At 39.2% G+C, this 25,886-nt stretch overlaps 1 protein-coding gene across 2 annotated transcripts; it reads right to left on the bottom strand.

Annotated features, from left to right (window-relative positions):
- Positions 1-835: 835 nt before the first annotated feature.
- LOC136446843 (cullin-2-like) lies at positions 836-15,526 on the bottom strand. Of its 2 annotated transcripts, XM_066445454.1 has the most exons (21): positions 15,464-15,526; positions 13,816-13,940; positions 13,372-13,474; positions 12,809-12,903; positions 12,013-12,115; positions 11,440-11,522; positions 10,820-10,916; positions 10,288-10,398; positions 9,366-9,528; positions 8,811-8,935; positions 8,167-8,274; positions 7,590-7,652; positions 6,668-6,796; positions 5,934-6,020; positions 5,352-5,498; positions 4,815-4,892; positions 3,764-3,830; positions 3,269-3,471; positions 2,725-2,826; positions 2,173-2,289; positions 836-1,561 (listed from the first exon to the last, which is right to left on the bottom strand). In XM_066445454.1, exons 2-21 carry the CDS (start codon positions 13,932-13,934, stop codon positions 1,430-1,432), a joined length of 2,232 nt encoding a protein of 743 aa, XP_066301551.1. In that variant the 5' UTR covers positions 13,935-13,940; positions 15,464-15,526; the 3' UTR covers positions 836-1,429. The 2 variants fall into 2 exon arrangements, with proteins under 2 accessions (XP_066301551.1, XP_066301552.1); XM_066445455.1 differs by lacking the exon at positions 15,464-15,526 and having other exon boundaries at positions 13,816-13,957.
- Positions 15,527-25,886: the final 10,360 nt, after the last annotated feature.

The following is a 25,886-nucleotide window of genomic DNA, read 5'->3' as shown; positions in this document are numbered from 1 at the left end:
AAGTGGCACAAACCAGCACCAATCAGTGCAATATGTTGCCTGAATTTGCGCAGTATGTTTTAAATTAGAAAATAAAGAGTTCCCTCTTGAACATGTATAACATTCTATTTTCAATTCAACAATTGACATGTAGACCCAAAACTTTTCTTGATTCTAGTCTCCTGTGAATCTGTTGCTTTTTATTGGGTAAAGCAGTATCAATGACTTTGCAAAAAAGTAAAATCTTGTACAAGTATTCTAATCTTACCATATTATGCACAGTGCCAAAACCCTTTTACACAAATTGTTATGCATAATTCTATGTCAAATAACAATTCAATAATCAGAATTTCCAAACCCCTTATTGCAAAAAGTAGTTTGCTCCACGCTTGAAATCACAGATGAAAAGTTTTTATGATGACAAAAATGGGGAAAATTTTGGAGAATACATTATCATAAGAAACTATCCAAAAGAGCTTTATAATATGTACAGGAATATTTTTATCACTTCTAAGAATTTGGTTCCAAATATCATGAGGAAAACAATAACATGGCTCCTTGAAAACAAACAACACAAGGAAAAAGGACACAGAGATGGCAGACTATATGAGAAAGAACATTTTACTACATACAGCCAACTTATAGTACATCAATATAACCAATACATATCAATATCATGACGCTTACTCAATGTGACTTGAGCTCTCCATTAGTTATTGCTGTAAAAGTTTCTTAGCCACAAAAAAAGTCATATTTTCAAACCATCACAGCTTTGTAATATACAACAATATCATTCTAAGGCCAAACATATTCATGTATCAATATCATCCTGTAAAACATTCAGACTTCCATCCACCAATCGGAACAATGCTTTCTAACTAATGCAATCAATTACATCTATTTTTAGATATATCAGGATACAGTAGATTCACGAATTTCACGGACATGAAAATAAATTCATCACTTTCAGAGATGAATTCCATGGCTGTGAAAGAACTTCATTTACTTTCAGCAACAGAGTCCATGGTTGTTGGCTAACCACCATGATGTTGATACTAAAAGTTATTACAAAGTCAACAACCACTGACTTGGACCAAAGTTTATTCACAGCTGTAGAATTCATTATCAAAAGTGATGAATTCTTCATGACCATGGAATTCTTCAATCCATGGTCTCCAGAAATAGATGCTATTTTCTGGTACAGTGAAACCTGTACTAGTTACCATCTCTGGCTGCATAAGGACCATTGTGGCTGCTTTTTAGTAGCCATTTATAAGACTATCTTTCCCACTGACCCAAGCATTAAGAATCCTGTCTATTGTAAGTCCTTTGGGTAGTTATTATAGGCAGGCTAGACTGTACGTCCAGTTTACCATGGCCATTTTCTTCAATTCCCTTGAGTAGTCACCATAGACAAGTGACCCCCCCTAGCAGCTACTTCTGGTACTGCCTATGCTATGTACGTGTACTCATCGGCTGCTTCGTTGCTACGGGCGATGTACTCCTTGTTGATGAGCTGCTCAATACACCTCTTGATCATGCTGATGCTGGGGTTGAACCGGGCGCGTGATTGGCTGATGACCTGGGAGGATGGACCAATCACAGTAAAGTAAAATGGCCAATGGGATGAGTGCTATTAATATGCTTCTCAATTTTTGATTTCATTGGCTGATGACCTGGGAAGGTGGACCAATCACAATTAAGTAAAATGACCAATGGGGTGAGTGCTATGATGTGCTTCTCAATTTTTGATTTTCATTGGCTGATGACCTGGAAGAATGAACCAATCAGAGTGAGGTAAACGATCAATTGGATAAGTGCTATCATGGCCTTCTCAACTTTCACACTCTATCTAGCATCTAGGTTTTCTAATGATATACTAGAGATGTGGAAATACCTTTTACTTGAAACAGAACGGAAAAGATTGTGAGATAGTGTAGAATTACAGTACTGATGCATGTATGAATGTTGGAAGAAAGCTACAGTTGTGTATTTACACAAATCTTTTTCGTTTTTCTTCTTTTGCTGAGTTACCCCCCCCCCCAGCAGAACATACAGAAACTGCACTGCAAAAGCAAACTGATAGACAAACGTATACAGACACACACTGAGACATACAAACAAACCAACAACAAAACTAGTCTTGTGGTTGGACTAAGAATTTGTAAAAACTACAGAGAAAAGTTGTTTTACCTCCTGTATAAGAGTGTTATGTTTGAGTACTTTCCTGGCCTTCATGATGCGAACGATGGCTGCCTGCAGGTACAGTTTTCTGTCCTCGTCCACCGCCTTGTGAGCCTGCTCAACCTCCTGGAACAACAAGAACACACGACTTTCAAACTGTGACCTTCAAAATATCACGGCATTTTTTACCTTTGCTGACATCGTGTGTCGGTAAGGTCATGTGAAAATGGTCATTTACATGCAGAGGAAGATTGCAGTAGAACAGTTGAATTGCTTACTTATTGCACAGAAACTGAGTTTTAAATTTGACTAAGAAGGGATGACCCTGAACTTGTGACCTTTAAAACTTCAGATGGCTTTCAAGTGAAACATGATAAAATTTTGCTAAAATACTAGATGGAGAAATGTAGGCTATCTGAAAATTACAAGAGATATTCATACATCCTGTATGGACTATGGTACAGTTTGCTTTCACAATTATCAGTAAAACAAAAGCAACTCATTCATGCATCCTTCCATCCTTTTTTCCTTCCATCCTTTCTTCCTTCCATCTTTTCATACCTGCACTGTTTCCTTCTGGTACAAGGCAGGGATTTTGAACTTCGTTCTCTTGTTGGTGTACTCCACGTTCACTGTCAGGACAACATCTGGGGTCAGTTGTTCCTGAAAAAATATCAGAAATTCTTACTTCAACATTTGCTCTCAAACAATAAAAAAAAAAAAAGCCAGCTGCCATTGGTTATTTTACCTGTTTTTGGACCAACCAGACTTGAGAGCTCACAGCATATGAGATTTTAAGAGCCTTATTGCTGTCCACAATTATACATTATGATTATTTATTTATTGGTTCAGCATGCACATGTTGATACATGACCAGCCAGGGATGCCCAACTAGCCAATGGCTATTGTTAAGGGCTAACCCTGGAAAAAATACAATAAATACGTTATACACACAATCAATAGAATATTGGGTTTAAAAACTTTACATTTGTATTTACATTGAATCGTACATTATACATTTTATACACAAGCTGTCGATATCAAGTATTACAAAGTAGAATTTCTAACATTAGAGGATTTTTATTATGATTATTAATATTAATACCTTTGCATCCAAGGGTATGAGGAGTTTAGCGTCCACCAGGGACTGGACATTCTTGCCGAGCTCCCCTTCGGCCATCTGAGTTGACGACTGGATTTCGGCCATGGTCAGTTTGTCGGAGCCGTTGAAGAGAAGGAGCACTGCCATCTGGTACATGCTCAAGGTGATGATGTAAGACTTCTTCAAGAAACACGTTCTTATTTCTCCTGAGGAGGAAAAAAAGACGAGAAGTTAGCATGAAAGTAAATCTGTGTTGGTAGGCAAAAACTTTAAGCCAACCGTACACACTTGCGCCATATCTTCAGAAAAGACATTGTAGCCGCATAGTAACCGTTTAAAACTTTAATCTGTATTGGTACTTAACATACCAATGCTCTGGTCTAGCTTAAAAAAATACTGCCCTGTTTATTCTTACTCAAACACATTTATATATATATGGTGACCAGCCCATCCAGCTCTGTCCTGCCACTTGCTACAAAAAATGATTGTGGACCTCACCGTTGCAAAGCTGGTGCAGCCAGGTCAGTTTTCTGCCGTTGAATCTTTCCTTGTAAAACATATCAAACTGGGAAGAAAACAAACGATCATAATCAATTTAATTAATACCTTGCAGTCAGATATTAGCTATCTTTCAAATTCATTCCATCATTATCACGTTGTTATGAGACGTTTGATAAAGGTAATTAGCGTAAAACATGAATAGCACCTTTGTTCACACATTTATTACATGCATTTCATCTTTGTTGTTCTTGTATAGGACTGTTCAGCCATAGTGGATGCCGTAGTTTTGATACAAATTAGGATTTCATCATGGTTAATATTGACCAATGGAGGCTATACATGATGCATGCATAAGTGTTAAGTCACAATTATGATACATGTAACATCGACCCTCATAATTCCATCGGGTACTCTTGAGACCACCACATTAAAAAAAAGTGAACTTAAAGAGATCTATTAATGCAGCATCTGTTTTCCAGTAATCTCCAAGGTATACGTACACCACAGATATCCAGGTGTTTAAGACATTCATGAGACGCCTTGATAACACCGTTGTTTTAAATGTGGCCAGCCTGGATGCCAGACCCCCGATATCTAAAATATCTGTATATTTCTATACTTTACAGATATTTTAGAGGGTGTCCCTGTGGTGTAGTGGCCTGCGCCTTTGTCTCTCACCACATCTGGTTCCAATTACTTGGACCAGAAGGCCCGGGTTCAAGCCCCGGGTAGGGCATCTCTGGACAAGAGGCGCATTGAGTCATACCAAAGACTTTATAAAAATGGTACACACTTCTGAAACAGTATGGAAGTTAAACACACTTCACTGCCAGTGGACTAGCCCCCTGCTGCAGTGATTGCACAACAGTGTGGCCCAGGGCTATGAAATGGAGATGGGCACCGCCCTATACATCAATAATGGTGTGGGAGGATTTTAACTAACTTTAACTAACAGATATTTTAGACATTGGGGGTCTGGCATCCAGGCTAAAATGTGGCAGTCTTGGAGCACTTAGTAGCTCTGTGAGCAGATATTATGTGTACGTACCATTTTCACACTCTTCTCCAGCTCCTGTGGTATGTTGAGAGGAGAGGGGTTTGTGAGGCCCAGTGGCCACGCCCCCGCCTGGAGATAAATATACAACAGGAAAGTTATACACACTGCAGGATAATAGTCTTGTGGTTAGGGTAGTCCACAAACTAATCTAAAAGTCCCAGGTTCAAATCCCAAGCATATGTTACATTTACACCTATTTCCTCAATCTACTCAGATGGAAAAGAGTACCTAGCTTTGGTTAGGTACATCCTTCTGGATAGGAGGTAAAGCCAAGGAAGACAAAGATTTTCTTCAACTTTCCTCGATCAAAATTTGAGCATTTTGGCATTGATTCCAATAGTACTCATGACCTTTCCCCTTTTCAACCTTGACCTTCGTCTTGCCAAGATCTACCCACATACCAAATAGCATTACAGTCCATCCAGAGGTTCTTGAGTTATATTGACGATATCACTTATGATGATGATCATAAAACAAACGAAAACAGTACCTCCATTTTTCTTGGAGGTAACATGCTATGCCCCTTACCTGTAGAACATAGATGTTGAAGTGGATGCCTAGCTCCTGAGTCTTTTCTCTCATCCACTCGTTAAACTTCTTGTTGTGCTCCGCGCTGACGTTGATGTCCGTGTACATCCGGTGGAGCTTGTTGGTGAACTCGTAACCACACGCTTGCTGTTTGGTAAACAAGAAAACAAACAAATCATCAGACATATGTGTGGACCTGCTAGACAGAGCTGCTTGGAAGAGCTGTGTGAAGACTAGCCAACTGCTGCCCACCCGTGTCAGGGAACCCAGCAGCAGTATAATCAAATACTGGCTACTACTACTACCACTACTACTACTATAATATTGTAAATAGACTTAAAAGCAGCATGTCTAGTGGTTTATTGTATTTATTCAATCCTTTTTTATTACTGTTTGGCTTGACCTTTGTCTTTCCAACACCTACCCACATACCAAATATCATCGTAATCCATTCAGAGGTTCTGGAGTTATGATAACTACAAAAGTCTGGAAACACAAACACACACACAGACATGCCAAAAACTATATCTCCATTTTTGATGGAGATAATGATGATATAAAACATTGAGGATCTTGTTTTACCTTCAATCTGTTGATCATGGCCTCCTCAGCATCCATGGACACACTGTTGCCCTGGATCAGACGTTTGGCCAGCATCTTGGAGTAGAACTGAACCAAAAAAAGTTAGATGTTCAATCATGTACCACAGGGATCTCCCTAAAGAATGGAACAGTGGCGCTCCTCCATCCTGTTCTAATCCCAGCTCCATCCTGTTGATTTTCAACGTTGGGATATATTTCTTCCAATATTTCACCAGCCAAGCCTGTAATTTTGCTCAAAACTGGAAATTTCAGACGTAAAGGCAAGCTGAAGTTGCAGGAAATTACTTCCATTATGTTTGAAAAAGGCAAAATGCAATGGCCACTCTCCTTTTGAGAGGTGTGCCCCCCCCCCCTCCAGATCTACCCCCTCGCAACACGTAACCTGTGCCTGGCACCCTCCCCCCATCCTGCTTTATATTTCTGGGGAGATCCCTGTACCATGTATATCATTCACAGGGTAATATGCATAGTTTATTTTGTGACAAATTCCAAGTCATCATCGCAAGACTCATAATAGCCCCCGTCCTTGCTATATGTAAAGACAGAATTACTAACACCACTAAATTTATTTGTCCTGTCCGTTGCACATGTCCTTGTCAATCCTCATTCCTATCCTTTGTTTTCACCCGTTACTAACATTTGCAAACAGATTAATCCTCCCCATAGTGGGCTAAGCAGTAAAGAAGATGATGAAAAATATATGAAAAGGTTCACCTTCTGATAGACGTCCTTGTCGTCGAGGTATTTGAAGACGGTAATGGAGGCCGACAGTTTGTCATCCACTTCACTCTCTGACATTCCCTTAGTACTTCTCTTCAGCAACATGTCGCAGTACTTGGCCAACTACAATTGTACATAAACATGTCATTTTAATATCCAGGGCTCAACATTCATTTCTGAGAAAAGGCTTACTGGTGCTTCTAAGCTAAAAATTTAGGTGCACAGAACATAATTTGGGTGTACAACAGAAAATAAAGTAGAATGTATTAGCAAACCCAACTGCCTCTCATAAGAACTAGTCTGAAATTATTCTACAGCTAACTTTAAAATTTTAAGCATGTAATAATAAATGTACATCAAACAAATTACAATAAAGGGCTGGTTATACTGCTTATTCTGATACAACTGGATTTGTACATACAATGTAGACATGCAGTATGTCATTTTCTATTGATATGCTGGGCTCGAAATTCATTCTTGGTAATGCAAATATATGTGCACTGGTCCACCTGACCTAAACATTTATGTGCACAGAAGGAAATTTGGGTGCACAACTTGAAACCAAGTAGAATGTCAGCGAAATGTATTAGCAAAACCTATTGCCTCTCTTAAAACTTCAGTCTGAAATTCTATAGCTAACTTCAACATTTTAAACATTTAATACTTGTACATCAAACAAATTACAATAAAGGACTGGTTATACTGCTTATTCTGATACTTAAATTTCAATAATATTCTGACAGGTATATCACTACCAGTCCTGCTTGTTTTTTGTTAGTTTGGTTCAAGCCAAAGAGTCTACTGTCTGGAATGTTGTCCAAAATGTACATAAAAATGTACTGCAGATAGAAATAACTACATGACTGTTGAATTTGAAATAGCTGGAGAAACCAAAGAATACATGTTGAGTACTTACCCATTCTGGTGACTTGCACGGTGATCTCTGTTCTTGCCTGGAATTCACAATGCTAGAGCACGCCTGCAATGATGAGAAAATACATCTTAGCAAGAGGTCTACAGGAAAACTTGAATTTGACTATAGCCACTCCCTGTACATATTTAACCCTCAGATTCTGTTTTCATGTTGATTTTCCAATTCAGCATGTTACTTTCCAATTCCACGAACCTACAAATAGAATTGGAAAGGCCTTTTGAACAGTGAGAACACAAAGTTGCCTGTGAAGCTAACTTCATTTTAGCTAATCTAACGGCCACTAGTCAACAGCTAAAATTTCTTTATCGCAACTATTTGATCACTAACATTTGAGATAATGATGTTTCTTCTCATCGTTAAAATTAAGTGCCATGACCTACTCCATTTCCCCCCAACCGCTATATTTTCCTGCCGCTATTTCAAAGTGATTTACAGTATGTTACACTGAGGGGAGGTTATGCCAGCTATACAGATACAGATGGTATGAATACATGTACATGCCATGCAGAAGATATGAAGACAATGTATTGCAACATTGTATTTATACAGAAGGTCTCACCTTGTCTAGTGCACAGATGAACTGCTGGTCGCCACTCAGGGTCTTCTGAATCATGTGACTGAACCTGCTGTGGACCTCGAGCACTGACTCTACAAACTGGGTAGGCAGCTGAAAACAAAAGGTAATTAAAATTTACCAGGTCTTGAAATACCAGGTGCATGTGGACTTTTGTGCATCCAAAATTGGAGCTGTGCACCTAATCTTTGACTGTGCTCCTAGATATTTTTATAGGCTATAGTATAGGGTAGAAGCATCATTGTACACTACTGAGTAGTATACAGAATATTCTTGAAATTTAAGTATCAGAAAACGTAATATAACCTTTGTGGTACTTTGTTTGATGTATTGCTTGTTACAGACTTTATGTTGTGCACTCAAAATCTTTTCCGTGCACCCAAATTTCTAAGGTTAGGTGCAATTAGAAAAAAAGGATTTTGAGCCCTATTTACCCTTACTTTCAAATTACACAATAGTCATAACATAGACAGTAGAATGAACATGTAAGAAGAGATTTCTGCTCACATTGTCTCCTGTGTAAGGAAAGTTGCTGCCCTTTGTACCACTAGGCACTACAAGGGTCTGAACGAATGAACAAACACTACAATGTATTAGACCTTAGCTTGTAAGACATGATTTTTGCTCACATTGTCTCCTGTGATGTTGCTGATGGCGTCCAGTCCAGTCTCCTTGATGTGATCCTCCACCTCCTGAACCATCAGCATCAGACCGTTGTGCACCGTACGCAGCAACGTGTACATGCGACGCATGTCTGCCAGAAAGCAAATTGAGAGTGTTTGAATAAGCTACATCCAAATATCATTGAAGAAGTGGGTAAATCAAAGAAGTCAAACCCAACAAATGTAGCTGTAGATCATAGCAGTTTACTTGATTATTATCTTTATTACCATCTGTTGATATCACTGTGCTTGTTATAATAAATCCATACTACATGTACTTGCAATTAGCCTTCGGGCATGTATTTGCAAATAAACAATTGCATCACTAAGTATAAATCGATGTATAACATTATTATCCATTATCCAATATTCACTCGCAATTTTCGGCATATATTTGCTCATTTATCAGCTGCTTTCTATGATGTACATATGGTCAAAGACCTTTTTTTAAATGAATGAAAAATGATGGGTGCAAGGATCCATATAATCAAATCAACATGGCCTTAGGCAAATTCTGCGTACCTTCCCTCCTGTCCTTGCGGACCATGTCGTGGCACTCCCCGTGCAGGAAGCGCAGGTGGTCGGCCACGAACCTCTGCTGGCACTCGTGCGTCACCTTGTCGTACGAGCTCGGGTGTAGGAACTTACGACTTCTCATCTCCTCGTCAGATAAACGCTGAATCACCTGGAACACGAGAAAACAAACAAAAAGACAATCAGAGATGGCAGACTTCACCCTCTCATCATCATCATAGCTTGTCGTTTATCTCTATCCAGTTCAGTGCGACTTCATTCGCTTCCCGCAGGTCCGAGTCTGTGCAGGTAGATGAGAGTCTGCAGTTGTTCATCAGGTGTTGCAAGGTTTGGGGGTCCTCACCGCAGCCGCAGGCTGCACTGTTGGCCTTCCCCCACCGTAGCAGGTTGTCACCTGTCCTGGCCACCTTTGCCCTTGTCCGGCTCAGGGTAACCCAGTTCCTTCTGGGCAAGTCGGCCCCCGGGGGCAGGGACTGCCCTGTAACCCATACTGCTTTGCAACTCTCCCCACAGCCCCACAGACTAAAAATTATTGGCTGCATTGTGCACACACACACAGACATTCCAAAAACAATACTTCATAAACAGTAGAAAGAAAATAACAGGTAAGAAGCTCCCCTAGCAACTTGTCCTTGTTTTGCAAGGATGCAATCTTGAGTTCAACACATACATGAAGTACATGTATCTTTTTCAGTGTGGCATAATACATTTCTAGTAAACTATCTAATTAGTAGGAAAAGCTATTAGTCATCAGTACAACAGATTTTTCTTTCAAACGAATGCTCAGCATGCCAAATTTTTATGTCGCAACTACAATGTTATACTCTTAAAACCATTGTACACAATGCATTCATATGTACATGTATGACATGGACAGTATGATAGAAAACCAGATTATGTTAAGACCAACCTTTTCCATATACTCGGAGCATGTTGTACCAGTCAGATATTGCCCAGCCTCCTTCCTGTAATACCTTCCAGTCTCCTCTAGGAAGCGCTTTTCAAACAAATCCTGATACAACTGTGCAAAAAACATTACTGGTGGTTAAAAACTGATTGGTATTCATAACGGGTAGCATACAAATCTAAATTGTTGCAGAGATGAATTTTGATAATGTCTTGAGTCTTTAAAATCTGGATACAAAAGTAAAATATCATTGATAAACACTTTTAACAAATCTAGATTTACTAGTTTATGATTTTACGAAAAAGCATTTAAGTTGCATTATACAGTACCAATGTTCTGATAACTTCCAAGTACCCTCTAGATGAGTTTCAGCCAGGTGCAACAAATCGTCAAAAACAACTATTGGACAAACTTGGGTTGATCTTAAAAATTACTTTCGCAATGTGTTTTTGGATACTTATTTGTCAACTTATAGCCTTGGCAACTTCATTTTCTGCGTGCTTTCACTTAGAGTATTAAAAAATTTGGCATGTACCTTTAGCAATCCCTTCTTGTTATACTCCTCCACATGTACAAAGGAGTTGATGACACCGTGTAGGATAGCTTGGTTTGTCTGTTCTCCCTCACGATCCCTAGTGGAATAGACCAAGTTGCAGTGAAACGCTGCACCCTAGTAATTCACATTAAACTTGCAGCCCAAATGCAACTCTTGATAACCATACTGTAATTTCATCAGCATGTAGATTTGGGATGCCCTGTATAGAATTGATCTCAAATACCTTAGAGGTAGCATACTATTTGATAAATTTCATGTTATCAAAAACTATCAAAACCTCGGTTAAAAGACCGTTTCATTTCCCATAATACACTTTTGATTAATAAATAAAACTATCTTTATCATGGTAAACTTCATTTTCACATGTAGCTCTTTGTAATGATTGGTTAGTGAAATAAAGGAGCCCAAAACAATACAATATGGAAAATGATATACAAAAACCATGATTACTTAAAAGGGTACATAAGAAGATAAAACTTAACTTAACTAAGCTTTTCAATAACCATTTGTATATGCATGTACATTATACTGGTCATGTGTATATTGTAAAACTGAGGTTTGCCTGAATCAGTGATTAACTATCTAACGGCCTAACTTACTTCTCTATCTCCTGCAGCAGCTGTTGTACCAGGTTTCCCTTCAGGGGCTCGATCATCAGTCGGCGCCAAATGTCCAGAGCAAGCTGGGAAAGGGGGAGGGGGGCAGATATTACAATACAACAATCTTTATTGACACAACAAAAGCATGGCGACTTTCGTAAGGTCTTCTACAGCTACACATACAAACAAGTTGATACATTTCACAAGATGCTGATGTCTGTTTCTTTGTTTTTGTATGACTTAACTGACAAACCAGACACCAGTTTTGAACAGTGAGTACAAATGTACAAGCTATGTGTGAGACCTGAAGTTCATGATATTACTGTAAATGCAGAAATGTTCGTGGAGTTTTAATTTCGCGGTAGAGAGAAATGGAGTATACGCTGTGGTTTTGAGCTCACATTTGAAACAATAGTAGCGCTACAGTCACACAGTGAAACAGCTTTTCACAGTGGTTCTAAGTTTGCGGTAAAGAGTTCACCATGAAAACTGCGAACATAAAACCACTTTGAACATGTCTGCATTTACAGTATGACATTGACAGTAAAATTTCTTGACATCTTGACATCAGACCTCTCCAATCTCCATCAACTGTTCGTCAAGGTCGATGCCGTGTCCGTACGCAAGGTCGGCGTCCGACAGCTTTTGCTTACGGATGTATTGGCTGTTCAGGTAGCTGTACAAACAAACAAATAAACAAACAAAATAACTCTGATGCATATTAAGCATGGGAAAACTCCAGAAATTGTACAAGCAACATGTTACACAGCAAACTAGTGTTGTCCTTAGAAAAACAGATTTAAGGTAAATGTAGTAAGAAAAACGTATCTGAAAACCATTATAAATTTTGTTTGATGTAATAAGTTTTCGAAAAACAGAAAATGATTTGATCAACCAACAATGAAACTATTAGATCAGATAAAAAAGTTGAGAAATTACATTGTACTATTAGTTAACCCCATAACCTATTAGATTGTTAACTAGCAGTTTAACATACTATTTATACAGACCATATAATCTATTAACTAGATTGTTAACTAGCCAGTTAACCTACCCACAGAGTAGGTTCATGTACTAACCACATAACCCATTAACTAGATTGTTAACTAGCCGGTTAACCAACCCATAGAGTTGGTTCATGTACTAACCACATAACCTATTAACTAGATTGTTAACTAGCAGGTTACCCTACCCATAGAGATGGTTCATGTTCTAACCACATAACCTATTAACTAGAGTGATAAAAAAGATTTGATCAACCAACAACTAACAATGAAACTATTATCTCAGATAGCAAGTTAAGTAATAACATCCTATTAACTAACCACATAACCTATTAACTAGATTGTTAAGTAGCCGATTAACCTACCCATAGAGTTGGTTCATGTACTCTGCTCCCTTGCTGTACTCTTGCCAGTAGGCATGGTAAGTCGCAAGTAGGTTGTCTAAGGAACTATTCACTATCTGTAAGATACAAAGTGTTAAGATTAGAACATTTAAGAATGGACTAGAAATGTTTGGGAAGGGGGCTAAGATATTGGTTCAAAATTCTTTATCTTTAAAGTCCTTTTATAGAAAGGTATACATTTCCTTGATATAATTTTTGTGTTTATTGGAATATGATCCTTCTAGTACACAGTTCTTTTCCATTTTGTCATCCCCCCTCCAATAATCTTTCTGGTTGATCCTTTTCGTTAGCTGGAGCAAATACTTGTCTTACATTTTTGTATCACTTTAACATTCCTAAACAGACAGACAAACATATATCTAATATCATTCTTTTATATCAAAATTATAGAAGGTAACATTTGTAAAATTGAGTTACAGTACATGACTACAGTACATTTCTTTTGATTGCAAAGCATAGCAGTCGCAAAAAAACACATCACTTCGCTGTCATGGGTTCATAAGTCAAGACGCCAAAAACGGTACCTTGTACAGCGACTGAACATGCTGCTCGAGGAAGTTCTTTGTCTCGTTGTACAGCTGTTCAGCAAGGGGTTCTGGGTACGCCACGCACAGAGCGTACACATCGCTTCAGAAAACATGCGTCAAGGGAATCAAAATAACAGTCATGAGGGCTAACATTATATATATCAACTGTTACACATGTAGAAGTGTCGCTGTTCAATAGTGTTGTGGAATTATCCATGTATTTATCATGTGCCACGTTAATATTAGCCATGTGAATCTACAAACAGTGAATCTATTCGGACAATTACATCAATGAAGGTTAGTCTTTGGTACGACCTGGCCGGGGATCAAACTCACAACCTACCGTGTACAAGGCAAACACTGTACCAACTAAGCGATTGCACTGGTTTGTAACACATAAAACTTCTTGTTTGTTTCCATATTGACAATGAGGAAGGATACGAGAATCTGTCGTTCCATGTCGGTCGTGGAACCTTGGACAGCGTGATGACTCCCCGCACGGTGGCGAGAATCTTCCCCCAAGTTTCGCCAAAGTCGACGCGACGTGGCTTCAACGACATGGTTGCCTGTGGAAGTGTTAAAACTGTTCAATAAAAAGGCCACCTTAAACCAAGTGTTAAAGCACTTAATGTTTGGGAAGGGGAGGTAAGATGTTGGTGCAAAATCACTGCCACATCATGTAAATTTGAGTGACAACACATGCAGCTTTAACCTTTAACACACTGAAGTAGCCATTTAGCACCCAATTGCGTATTGGTTACAGAGTTAGGCAGCAGGGAGAAGGTTAAAGAATGACTCAAGTTTACATTGTAAATGTTCGCAAAAACTGACATGGCCAAGCAATAGTTTAGACTTAAAAGCTCAAATGATTTGTTGAAAAGGATATCTGAGATACACATGTTTAAAACTCAACTTCTGTAATATATAAATATTCTAGCTTCACATAAACATTTTCAGTACACAGTCTGCTAGACTACCATCCATGCACTAGGGCCTGGAAATAAATCACATTGAAAACTTATTTCCTTGAATGAAGAGGTGTCAACATGATCAAGGTTGTGAAAAACGTCACAGATACTCAAGGTTTATTTGAACTTGAACATGGGACAGAATTTTGCATTTCTTTGATTTTGTCAGCCATACATGTAAAGTAACATGCACAAAGTCTTGCTGAATATACATATTCCATGTACATTGACATTTTGGCCATCAAATTTTAGAAAAAATCTCATAGTGTTACTAACATTCGGATTCAACAGCAACCTTACTTGTGTCAAATTACAACAATGAAGCACCAAGAAAGAGACAGCACCGTGTGACCACGTCTAGCAGAAAAACAGACATTCAACAAGGACAACAACAACAACAACAAGAATTACAGTGATAGTAAACTATGAAAAGTAAAAACAATGGTTTATACCTTATATGTACCTTGTAAACCTGGAAAAAACGGTCAGTTTTGCAAAACGTTTCTGGTGCAAATTATTTAGATCAACATAACAACCTGGCCTTGGCCTTGGCAGGGCATCAAACTGATCATACATAAGTTCAAGTCGAGTTCCATGTTTATTCCGGTATCCTTGACAAAAATAGATCCTACGTCATTTCACACGTAGCTTTGGAGGCCGGTTTTCAAAGACAACTTGACGAATCGAAAACAACGCAAATCTAAGAACGCATGTCGAATTTTTACACACATAATAATCGGGGGAAAAAAACAATTGATCGCCTTCAAAAATAACTGCAGAATTATGATCATGACATTGCTGAACTGAATAAAAATTATGCCAAACTGACAGCTACATAATTGGAAAAGAATCGCATGACGATTGAGTCCTGGCTAAAATCATTGAGCAGAATTCTATGCCGCGACAGATTTTTAGAGAAACAAAAAAACTGAATGCCCCCCTCCCTTTTCCAAAGCCGAGCCAGCTACGCAGTTATAAAATTGATTCTATTGACATTAGAACTAGATTTTCTAGATGCCAGACATTTAAAGATGATGTTAAAACTGTTGTCCTACTCACAGATCACGAATAAAGGCACAAATTGACCAGGAAAAAGCGAGAAGTGACTTTTTTTGGCTTACCTGACTTCGAAGTACGCCTGAGTCGGCGTTTCGGGGTTAAAGGTCAAAGCTCTGACGTCAGAAGACTGCCACCAAATAAAAGAATATACTTGATATTTTGTCAATATATACCAACACACAAATCTATATTACAGATATAGAAATGAAATGTAATTTTACTAGGTCTCAAATGATGATTTTGCAATTCTTTATTCTGTACTTAAGCACGAAAGCTGTGACATATCAATTTTACCAGTGGATGCGCTGAAATGACATATCATTACAGCGATGATTACAATGTTCGGATATATTAGGTCATCTAAAAATTACGATGCAATCGAAAAACTCTGTAAATTTTTCTACAAAAGAAGGGAAAAGAAACTTTGTAGATATATATGGAATTCACCTCCATGAAATTTTTATTGAAAAACGAAGCAATTATTTTAAGTTTTGGGTTTGTATGTTTGTTCGTCAGTGCGTTACCGCAACAATAACTTAAGAATCCCTCGATGGATTGTATTGATATTTGGTATGGGGGTAGGTCTTGAGAAACGGAGGTCAATGTTGATGTGGCCAACCTTGGTACTGCAGCAAAACTTCCGGATTTTGTATTTTTGCACTGAACATGCTATGGTCTTGATTTTTCGGCGGCTGCTGTCTGAGACAGCTTTGGATGTAACTGGAAAAGGTGTTGTAGGTTTGGTCCCCCTAGCTGCTTGGTCTGGAACTGCAGATGCGATGGGCACCGTGAGGAAGGGTCTGCAATGTCTCCAGAAAAACCTTGACAAGGATTTCGATCGAACAGGTGGCACGATGGCCTTAGCCTCCACCAGACCCTCCTACGGGCGTATGAATCGTAGAATTCGGCAGAAAAAGGAATAATTTGCCAGTAGAGTCAGTCCATGGTGAAGATCACATTTCGCCCGCGTAGGAGCCTGCAAATGAAACCGGCCTGGCAAATATCCTCCAATAGCCGGCGTAGTTAGTCTGGTAGAGACTACGATGGCCTTGTGGTTAATAGGGTTGTTGATTCAGAGTTCAAAGTACTGAGTTAGGACCCTGTCCCGATGCTGTGCCAAGGCTATCTTCTCACTCGACTCAGGAAAATGAGTACCAACTTCGGCTTGGGATATCCCTCGGAAAGGACGTATAAATGGAGTGAGTTTGAGGGGACGAGTACGTTAAAAACATCCCTGTGTGAGCAGGTCACATGAATCTGTCCGGATATGCAGCTAATGCACTGTTCGGGACCGATCTGCTGTGTTATGCCATGAGGCCGGTATCTTATACAAACAAACAAACAAGCAAACAAACTACATTAAGAGTTTCACGTACACACCTTTGATGTTTCTTTTTTATTACATTTCACCAAGGACATTATATATCCTATATAATGTCCTTGATTTCACACAAAAATACATAATTCAAACAAAAAAAGAATAACAAAGTTCAGGAACTAATACTAAACATAAACCACGGATCCCAAATAATACGTAAAGGTAGAATCAAAACTACAACGTAAATGTAAGTAATATCTATTATAAGAAAACAATGGCAGGATAACAAAGGGTAAATAAATATAACAGAATATCAATATCAAACAGAACTTTTCATGTTTCTGCCTCCCAGAAAATTAGTCTGACACTTGCAGAAAAACAAAATGCCATTCGTACCACCTAATGCCACGTCATCCCTCCAAATAAGGACAGACTAATTAAGGTGTTGTTTGATATGTTCATGTATTTTTCTCAGTTATACACTGCGCGACGTTTGTCTGCAAAGTACAGTCCAAATGTACGAGCAAGCAGAGCCGGTCCGGTCCCCTTTCTCCGGCCCCGACAGCGGCCAAACCAGCGGGCCGCCGCCCCAACCCCCTCTTGTCCATCAGAGTGGCTCACGCGGCGCTTCTGACAGTTCGCAAGACGCGCAAGAAACGTCTTCAGACCCGTGCGAAGAAGCCGAGGCGGTGAAACGTGACGCAACGTGCACGTCTGCAGGTAGCCGACGCATTTTTCAGTAGTTTTCTGTGTGAATATACTGTATTTAGTTGTAAAATCAGCAGAAATTTTTCAATAAGAAAGGGTGTGTGATGATATCAATTTGAACCGTTCACACCAGGGTTGGTAAGGGTCCTGTCACGCGTATATTCAAGTGCGCATGAGTTCCGCAGTAATTTTGCGGGGAGGAAGTTGTTTTCTACTTTGACCTACCGTTGAGCAGTCTAGTTATCAAACCAAAGAAATTACTTCTTCAGCTGCAAACCAAAAACATGTTTTAAAATACGCAACTCATGTGGGCTTGTATATACGCACAAGTGTGACAGGGGCTTTAATCTGGATCAACCCGCGGCCATGCCTGGGTGAATCCAGATTCGCGAACCCGGTTATGAACGGCCTGAATCTGGCTCCGGTGGGGGTGGGGGTGTTATGCTACGGTTCCATTTCCAAAGCGGGGCCCGGACGAGCAGCATGTGGGAACGAAAAATATGATATAAAAGACAACAAAAGACACAAAGTGTCATGAGCTGTCACTCACAAATATGGTAAAACTGAAGATCATCTGTTGTTGTATTAGTTCTGTATCATATGGTAACAGATTGTGCCAAGGCTATGGCAAAAAAATATATATTACTCCTAACCATATATTCTGCATTTTCTTGATACGCATTTTTTATTTTTCGTTTTCGCAAAGAGCCCAGAGCCGGGCCCCGCTTTGGAAATTGGCCGGATCCGCCGCTTCTATATCGGGGGAGGGTTAAAACCGGTATCTCACTGTTTTGCACCAAATTGCGTTAGGACATTGCGCCAACTTTGCGAATTTTCGCGGCCACATAGGGTATTAAGTACGTGACATCTACAAACAGAATGTGACATTCTCAGTTTCGTCTCCGAATCAGATACAAGATGTTACACTTATTGGAAATCGCAGTGTTGCCACTGAATTAAAAACTAATGTACAGTGATAACTGTACAGTAAGCTTCATAAAAAAGTGGATTGCAATTGCAATGATTGCGCCATTTTGCGCCCATTTGCGCAATTTTACCTATTGCGAACTTTTTCAATTCTCAAAAGAACGTTTTTCGCGAATCGCGGTACCAGCTGCCATGTTTGGTATGACGTCATGAGCAGAACTTGATTACTGGTGGCAGGAAGAGAGATTTGTATTAAAAAAATCGATGTTCAATAACATCAGAAGGGTGTATATTTTGTAGAAGCGTCTTAGTTTAAAGAACAAATAATACTTTTGATGCGTTGATGAAGGTTAGACATCCAGGTAATAAGATACGCCAAAAATAATTACTCAAGCAACTGGATAAGATTTTGAAACAGTCAGACGTTTCAGACAGTATCCACTGTCTTTCATCAGTGATGACTGTTTCAAAATCTTATCCAGTTGCTTGAGTAATTATTTTTGGCAATACTTTTGATGGTTGCTTCTATCTAGGGCCTGTTGTATTTTAGTATCATTAGTGAACATAAGTACTTTAATGATACCTATACAGACCGCACGTATCCGGGTGGAGCAAGCAGCCGCCGTGCTCTCTGTAGCTTCATCTTCCAACGCAGCTGCATGGCCGCCGGATTTGTCCTGCTGCTAAGTCTGGTCGCTGTGGGACTCGCCCCTCTGACGTTCATCAATAAAGAGGTAAACACTCATGTACAACATATGATGTTGTCCAGCTTTTTCTTTAATACCGTTTCTGTTGTTGTTTTACGAGAGATGCTATGAAGACAAAAGATGTTTCTGCTTTTCCTAAACATTTTTACTTTTTGTATTCTGACATGACGTACATTTTTAGGAAATATCCCAACTGTCCAGCACTGTTGACACCATTAAGCGCGACCAAGACGACATACGCCAACTGTCCGCCACTGTTGACGCCTTGAAGCGCGACCTAGACGACATACGCCAACTGTCCACCACTGTTGTCACCTTGAAGCGCGACCAAGATGACATACGCCAACTGTCCGCCACTGTTGACGCCTTGAAGCGCGACCAAGACGACATACGCCACCTGTCCGCCACTGTTGACGCCTTGAAGCGCGACCTAGACGACATACGCCAACTGTCCGCCACTGTTGTCACCTTGAAGCGCGACCTAGACGACATACGCCAACTGTCCACCACTGTTGTCACCTTGAAGCGCGACCAAGATGACATACGCCAACTGTCCGCCACTGTTGACGCCTTGAAGCGCGACCAAGACGACATACGCCACCTGTCCGCCACTGTTGACGCCTTGAAGCGCGACCAAGACGACATACGCCAACTATCCACAACCTTTGACGCCATGAATCGCGACCAAGACGACATGCGCCAACTATCCAGCACTGTTGACGCCTTGAAACGCAACCTGGACAATGAGCGAGGTAGAACCGCTGCTTTAGAGAAGCGTCTTAAGGAGATGAGTAAGTTGGGTTTCGGTTGTTATGTCTACTATCTGTGATGGTATATTGGACAATATCATGAGTATAAAATAGATAGTATGCGGCATCGATAATCTTTAGGCATTCATCTGACTAAGCACATTAGACCATCGTCATTGCTGTTAAAACTATGTCTTAGGCACGCCATCTATGGCATAAATTCCGTGTTAACATTCTTTAAAAAGGTACATGTACTTTGAATACACACAAATGTGTCTACAATATACCTCTTTTTCAATTCCATGTACCAGACTCATGCCAGGTGGGAGATGGGGCATCCTACCGAGGAACCGTCTTTGTGACCAACACAGGGAAGACATGTCAGCGCTGGGACAGCCAGACACCACATGAGCACGATAGGACATCGGCCAAGTTTCCCTCTAGCGGATTGGATGAGAACTACTGCCGGAATTCTCCTGACGAAGATAGCGCCGACGGAGTTTGGTGCTATACCACGGATCCCGACAAGAGATGGGAGTATTGTGACGTACCGGTATGTGGTAATAATGGCTGGTTCGGGAACCTCTTCGGATAAGAGCTGATGTTTGTGAAAATCAATGTGTAAATGCACAATAGGGTGGCACGTAAGAACACAATTATAGAATGCCAGTTTGATTGAATACTAGTTTTCTGATTGTAAACCACTTTTCGTATTGTATACCAGTTTTCTGATTGGAAGCAGTTTTCCAATTGAATAATTGAATACCAGTTGTCTGCTTGTATACAATTTTTTTTCTGTTGTCTGATTGTGTTAGTTTTCTGATTGGATAGCAGTTTTATGATTGTATACTAGTTTCTTTATCGTATACCCGTTTTCTGATCTTATGCCAGTTTTCTGATTGTATACCAGTTTTCTGATTGTTTACTAGATTTCTGATTGCGTTATATTTTCTTATTGTATACCAGTTTTCTGATTGAATACCAGTTTTGTGATTGCATACTAGTTTCTTTATTGTATACCCGTTTTCTGATTGTAAACCACTTTTCGTATTGTATACCAGTTTTCTGATTGGAAGCTGCTTTCCAATTGTATAGCAATTTTCTGATTGTATACCAGGTTTCAATTGAATACCAGTTTTCTGATTGAATACCAGTTTTCTGACTGTATAGCAGTTTTCTGATTATATGCCAGTTTTCGGATTGTATAGCAGTTTGCTTAGTATATACAAGTTTTCTGATTGCATACTAGTTTTCTGATGGAACACCAGTGTTATGACTGAATGTCATTTTCTGGTTGTATTTTGCTTAATGTATATCAGTTTTCTAATATATGTATACACATATGATTGCACCGGTATTCTGATTTGATACCTGCGGTTTGCTTTATTGTATTCCAGTTTTCTGATTGAATACCGCTTTTATGATTGTTTACCAGTTTTCTGATTGAATATCAGTTTTCTTATTGTATACCAATTTTCTGATTGATGACAGGTTTTCTGGTTGTATAATAACCTCCTACTTAAATACAATGTTAATGATTTTTTACCAGTTTTCTGACTGAATACCAGTTTGTTATTTTATACCAATTTTCTGATTGATGAATGATTTTCTGGTTGTATACCAGTTTTCTGATTGAATACCACTTTTATGATTGTTTACCAGTTTTCTGCTTGAATATCAGTTTTCTTATTGTATACCAATTTTCTGATTGATGACTGGTTTTCTGGTTGTATACCAACCTCCTGTTTAAATATCATGTTTATGATTTTTTACCAGTTTTCTGACTGAATACCAGTTTGTTATTTTATACCAATTTTCTGATTGATTACTGGTTTTCTGATTGCATACCAGCTTTCTGCTTTGCTACCATTTTTCTTATTGTTCAGCAGTTTTCTGGTTGAATACCATTTTCTTATTGTATACAAATTTTCTGATTGATGCCTTTTTTTTGGTTGTATACCAACTCTCTGATTGACTACAAGTTTTCTGATTGAATACCAGTTTTCTGATTTAATACCAGTTTGTTTTTGTATTGCTACCTCGTCCTGATTATATGCATATCAATTGTCAGAACATATAACAACTAGAAAACAGCAGATAATGAGCTAAAAACAAAACCTGAAAGTTGTGAAACAGAACCAGTTATGGGGACTAGTTCTTTATTTGTAGTCCTGCATGGATGGTCTAGTCACTTGCCTTGGATTTCATTCACTGTGAACGTGCTGATTTATTTATTTATTTATTTATTTATTTATTTATCTATAAGACTCATTCATTACAAAAATGGAGGGGGGGCCAAAATAGGTGATCACTCACCTCTGCCGGTTGTCTCCCCCTTAACAAGCAAGATACAACATACAAGAAATAAGAAAACTATACAAATTAACACTTTTAACAGTACTATTGACAGTGAAAATGTAAGCATAACGTTATAAATCCTAACATAAGTACAGAATAACAAAACGATATAATGACAGAAAATCAGGGCATTAACTTAGAGCTTTGTGTGGCTAATGAATTACTGTAGTTGCAGGCCCTGATGAGGATTGTGCACATTAAGATGTCAATTAGATGACAATACGATATCTAGTGGGGGGAGGGCTGGTGCGTGGGGGGGGGGTGTCACGGAGAACAAAAAACTACTTAGGGGAAGGGCCATGGAAAAAAATCGGGGTTGGGGGGAGGGTCATGGAATTTTTTTTGGACGAATCCGTTGAATTGCTGTGCAATTAAACATTTTGAATATTGAAATTGTAATTTAATCTATACCACTGGATAACCACATTTTATTTGCAGACGTTTCAAGTGTCCATCGGACACTTTTCGACAGTGAAGGAAATACTAGTAATGTGGACTTAAGACTTACGGACCATTGAGTTCCATATAAACAAAACAGGTAATGGCTGGCCTAAATAACCAACACGTAACTTTAACACGACCTTAAACACTTACGTTCTGGCGACGTGCTGGATAGGATAGGACTAGTAAATGAGGTCCCGTGTTTGAGCACGTAAAAAAACTCACCACTTTAATCGAAAAGAGTAGGGGTCAATTCATTCCCTGTGTGAGCGGATCAAATAAATCTTCCCGGATATGCAGCTTGTACTCTCCAGTAAAAAAAGTGTGTTTTGCCATGGGGCGGTTTACCTGACGAGTGTATATAAGACAAACAAACAAACAGATCATATTAGAGTTGTCACGTATAAACCTTTGATGTTTCTACCTCCCAGTAAATTAGTCTGCCCCTTGCAGAAAAACAAAATGCCATTCGCCCTACGTACTTCAATGCCACGTCATCCCTCCAAGAACAAATGTGGGCTTACTGCGGCAGACTAATTAAGGTGTTTTTTCTGTATTCATGTATTTTTCTCAGATAGACACTGCGCGACGTTTGTCTGCACAGTACAGTCCAAATGTACGAGCAAGCAGAGCCTGTCCGGTCCCCTTTCTCCGGCCACGATAGCGGCCAAACCAGCGGGACGCCGCCCCAACCCCCTCCTGTTCAACAGAGTGGCTCACACGGGCGTGTCCGCCATGTCAACGGCGCTTCTGACAATTCGCAAGAAGAGCAAGAAACGTCTTCAGACCCGTGCGAAGAAGCCGAGGCGGTGAAACGTGACGCAACGTACACGTCTGCAGGTAGCCGACGCATATACAGTAGTTTTCGGTGTGAATTTATTGTATTTATTTGTAACATCAGCAGAAATTTTTCAACAAGAAAGGGTGTGTGGTGATATCTTTGCGAATTGCGCCAAGTTTGCGAATTTGTCGCCAATTTTTCCTTGCGTCCACATCGACGTACATTTTTGGTTTCGACTCCAAATCAAATACAAGATAGCTTTATTGCAACTCGCAGTGTTGCAACTGAATTAAAAACCAATGTATAATTATAAAGATTCGTCAAAAAGACATCTGCAAGGATTGCACCATTTTGCGGCCATTTGCGCAATTTTACCTATTGCGAAATTTCTTCATAATTCTCAAAAGAACGTTTTTCGTGAGTCGCGGTACCAGGTTCCGAACCGGTTGCCATGTTTGCTATGACGTCATGAGCGGGAATTAACTGAATTACTGGCGCAGGAAGAAAGAAATGGAAGATTGATTTTTAAGATTCAATGTTCAATAACATCAGAAGGGTGTACATTTCGGACAAGCGTCTTTGTTTAAAGAACAAATCATACTTATGATGGTTGCTTGTATTTAAGGCCTGTTGTATATCATTGGTGACATAAGCACTTTAATGATAACCTATACAGACCTCACGTATCCGGGTGGAGCAAGCGGCCGCCGTGCTCTCTGTAGCTTCATCTTCCACCGCAGCTACATGGCCGTCGGCTTTGCCGTGCTGCTAAGTCTGGTCGCTGTGGGACTCGCCCCTCTGACGTTTTACCTCAGTACAAAGGTAAACATTCTTGTGCCACATGTAATGTTGTCCAGCTAGTTTTTTTTACACCGTTTCAATGTTGTTGTTTTACGCGTGAGGTTATGAAGGCAGAACATGTTTGCATTGATACTTTTCTCAAGTTTAGTATTCTGATTTACTTTTACAGGAAATATCCCAATTGTCCACCACTTTGGACACCTTGGAGCGCGACCAAGACGACATACGCCAACTGTTCACCACTGTTGATGCCTTGAAGCGCAACCAAGACGACATGTCCACCACTGTTGATGCCTTGAAGCGCGACCAAGACGGCATATCCACCACGTTTGACGCCTTAAAATGCGACCTGGACAAGGAGCGAATCCGAACCGCTGCTTTGGAGAAGCGTATTCGCGAGATGCGTAAGTTGGGTTTCAGTTGATATGACATATATGTACTAGTTGTGATGATATATTGGGCAATATCATGAGTATAAAACAGGTAATATTTGGAATTGATAATTAATGATATAATTTCCCTATAATTTCCCTAGTTCGTCTCTAATAGAAATAATATTTCCTCCCAAAATGTCTTAACATGTGGCGTACCACAAGGATCCATTCTTGGTCCCCTCTTGTTTTTAATTTATGTTAACGACTTGGCATCAGTATCAAATAAATTATTTGCTCTGTTATTTGCAGATGATACAAACTTATTTATGTCCCACAAAAACTTTGACACGTTAGTAACATCTATGAATAATGAATTGTATAAGATAAATCAATGGTTCAAGGCAAATAAATTGTCCCTTAACGTAAAAAAAACTAATTTTATTATCTTTGTAGGAAGGAACAAGAAATACGATAAAGAAAAGGCTAGGATCTATATTACTGACAATGCTATCAATCAAGTAAGTCACACCCGTTTTTTAGGCGTAATTATAGACGAGAAACTTTCATGGAAGAACCAAATTGATTTTGTTTGCAAAAAAATTTCCAAAAACATAGGCATCATTAGAAAAGTCAAATCTTTGCTGTCACGAAACATATTTATGGTTCTTTATTACAGTTTGATTTACCCTTATCTAACTTATTGCAACATAATTTGGGGTAGTACGTACACAACATCCATCAATCCTGTTTACCTCCTTCAAAAGCGCTTTGTACGAATAGCAGCCAATGCGTCATTCACAGCACACACAGCAGCTCTGTTTCCTGATTTAAATGTTATGACTGTATTTGACATCAATAAATTTCAAATTGCCTTATTTGTCCATAAAATTGTCCATAATAGCTCTTCCCTACCTGAACAATACAAAGGTCTTTTAAATTTCAACTCAGATATCCATCACCACTATACGAGACAACATAATCTTTTAAGATCGATTAAGACAAAAACTACTCAAAAACAACATACAATAATGTTTAGAGGCCCCACCGTATGGAACAATCTCAGCCAAATTCTACAGTCCTGCTCGTCTTTACCTAGTTTCAAAAAACTTTTAAAGATAGATGTCATAGAACATCCAAGTATTACTTTCTCCTGATTTGTTTGTTTTCCTTGTTTTCCACTTTTCCTTTGGTATCTGATGACAAAATAATTCATATGATTGTTATTTTTGTATAATTTTGACCTATTTCTTTATAAATTGTTATTCATTATAATACTTATTATGTTTACAACTCATAATTTACTTTGTAGTTCCTCTTCTTT

Source organism: Branchiostoma lanceolatum, chromosome 13, assembly GCF_035083965.1.
Source record: "Branchiostoma lanceolatum isolate klBraLanc5 chromosome 13, klBraLanc5.hap2, whole genome shotgun sequence".
Classification (NCBI taxonomy): Eukaryota; Metazoa; Chordata; class Leptocardii; order Amphioxiformes; family Branchiostomatidae; genus Branchiostoma; species Branchiostoma lanceolatum.
Note: the sequence above shows the minus strand (reverse complement) of the source record. Positions and strands in the feature narration are given on the sequence as shown.

Coding starts and splice junctions, on each gene's coding strand:
- LOC136446843 (XM_066445454.1), bottom strand. CDS start 13,934: ATGTCGTTGAAGCCACGTCGCGTCGACTTTGGCGAAACTTGGGGGAAG. Junction 11,523..12,012: donor AGTTGATGGAGATTGGAGAG/GTCTGATGTCAA, acceptor CCCCTTTCCCAG/CTTGCTCTGGACATTTGGCG. Junction 6,021..6,667: donor ACAAGGACGTCTATCAGAAG/GTGAACCTTTTC, acceptor TTTTTGGTTCAG/TTCTACTCCAAGATGCTGGC.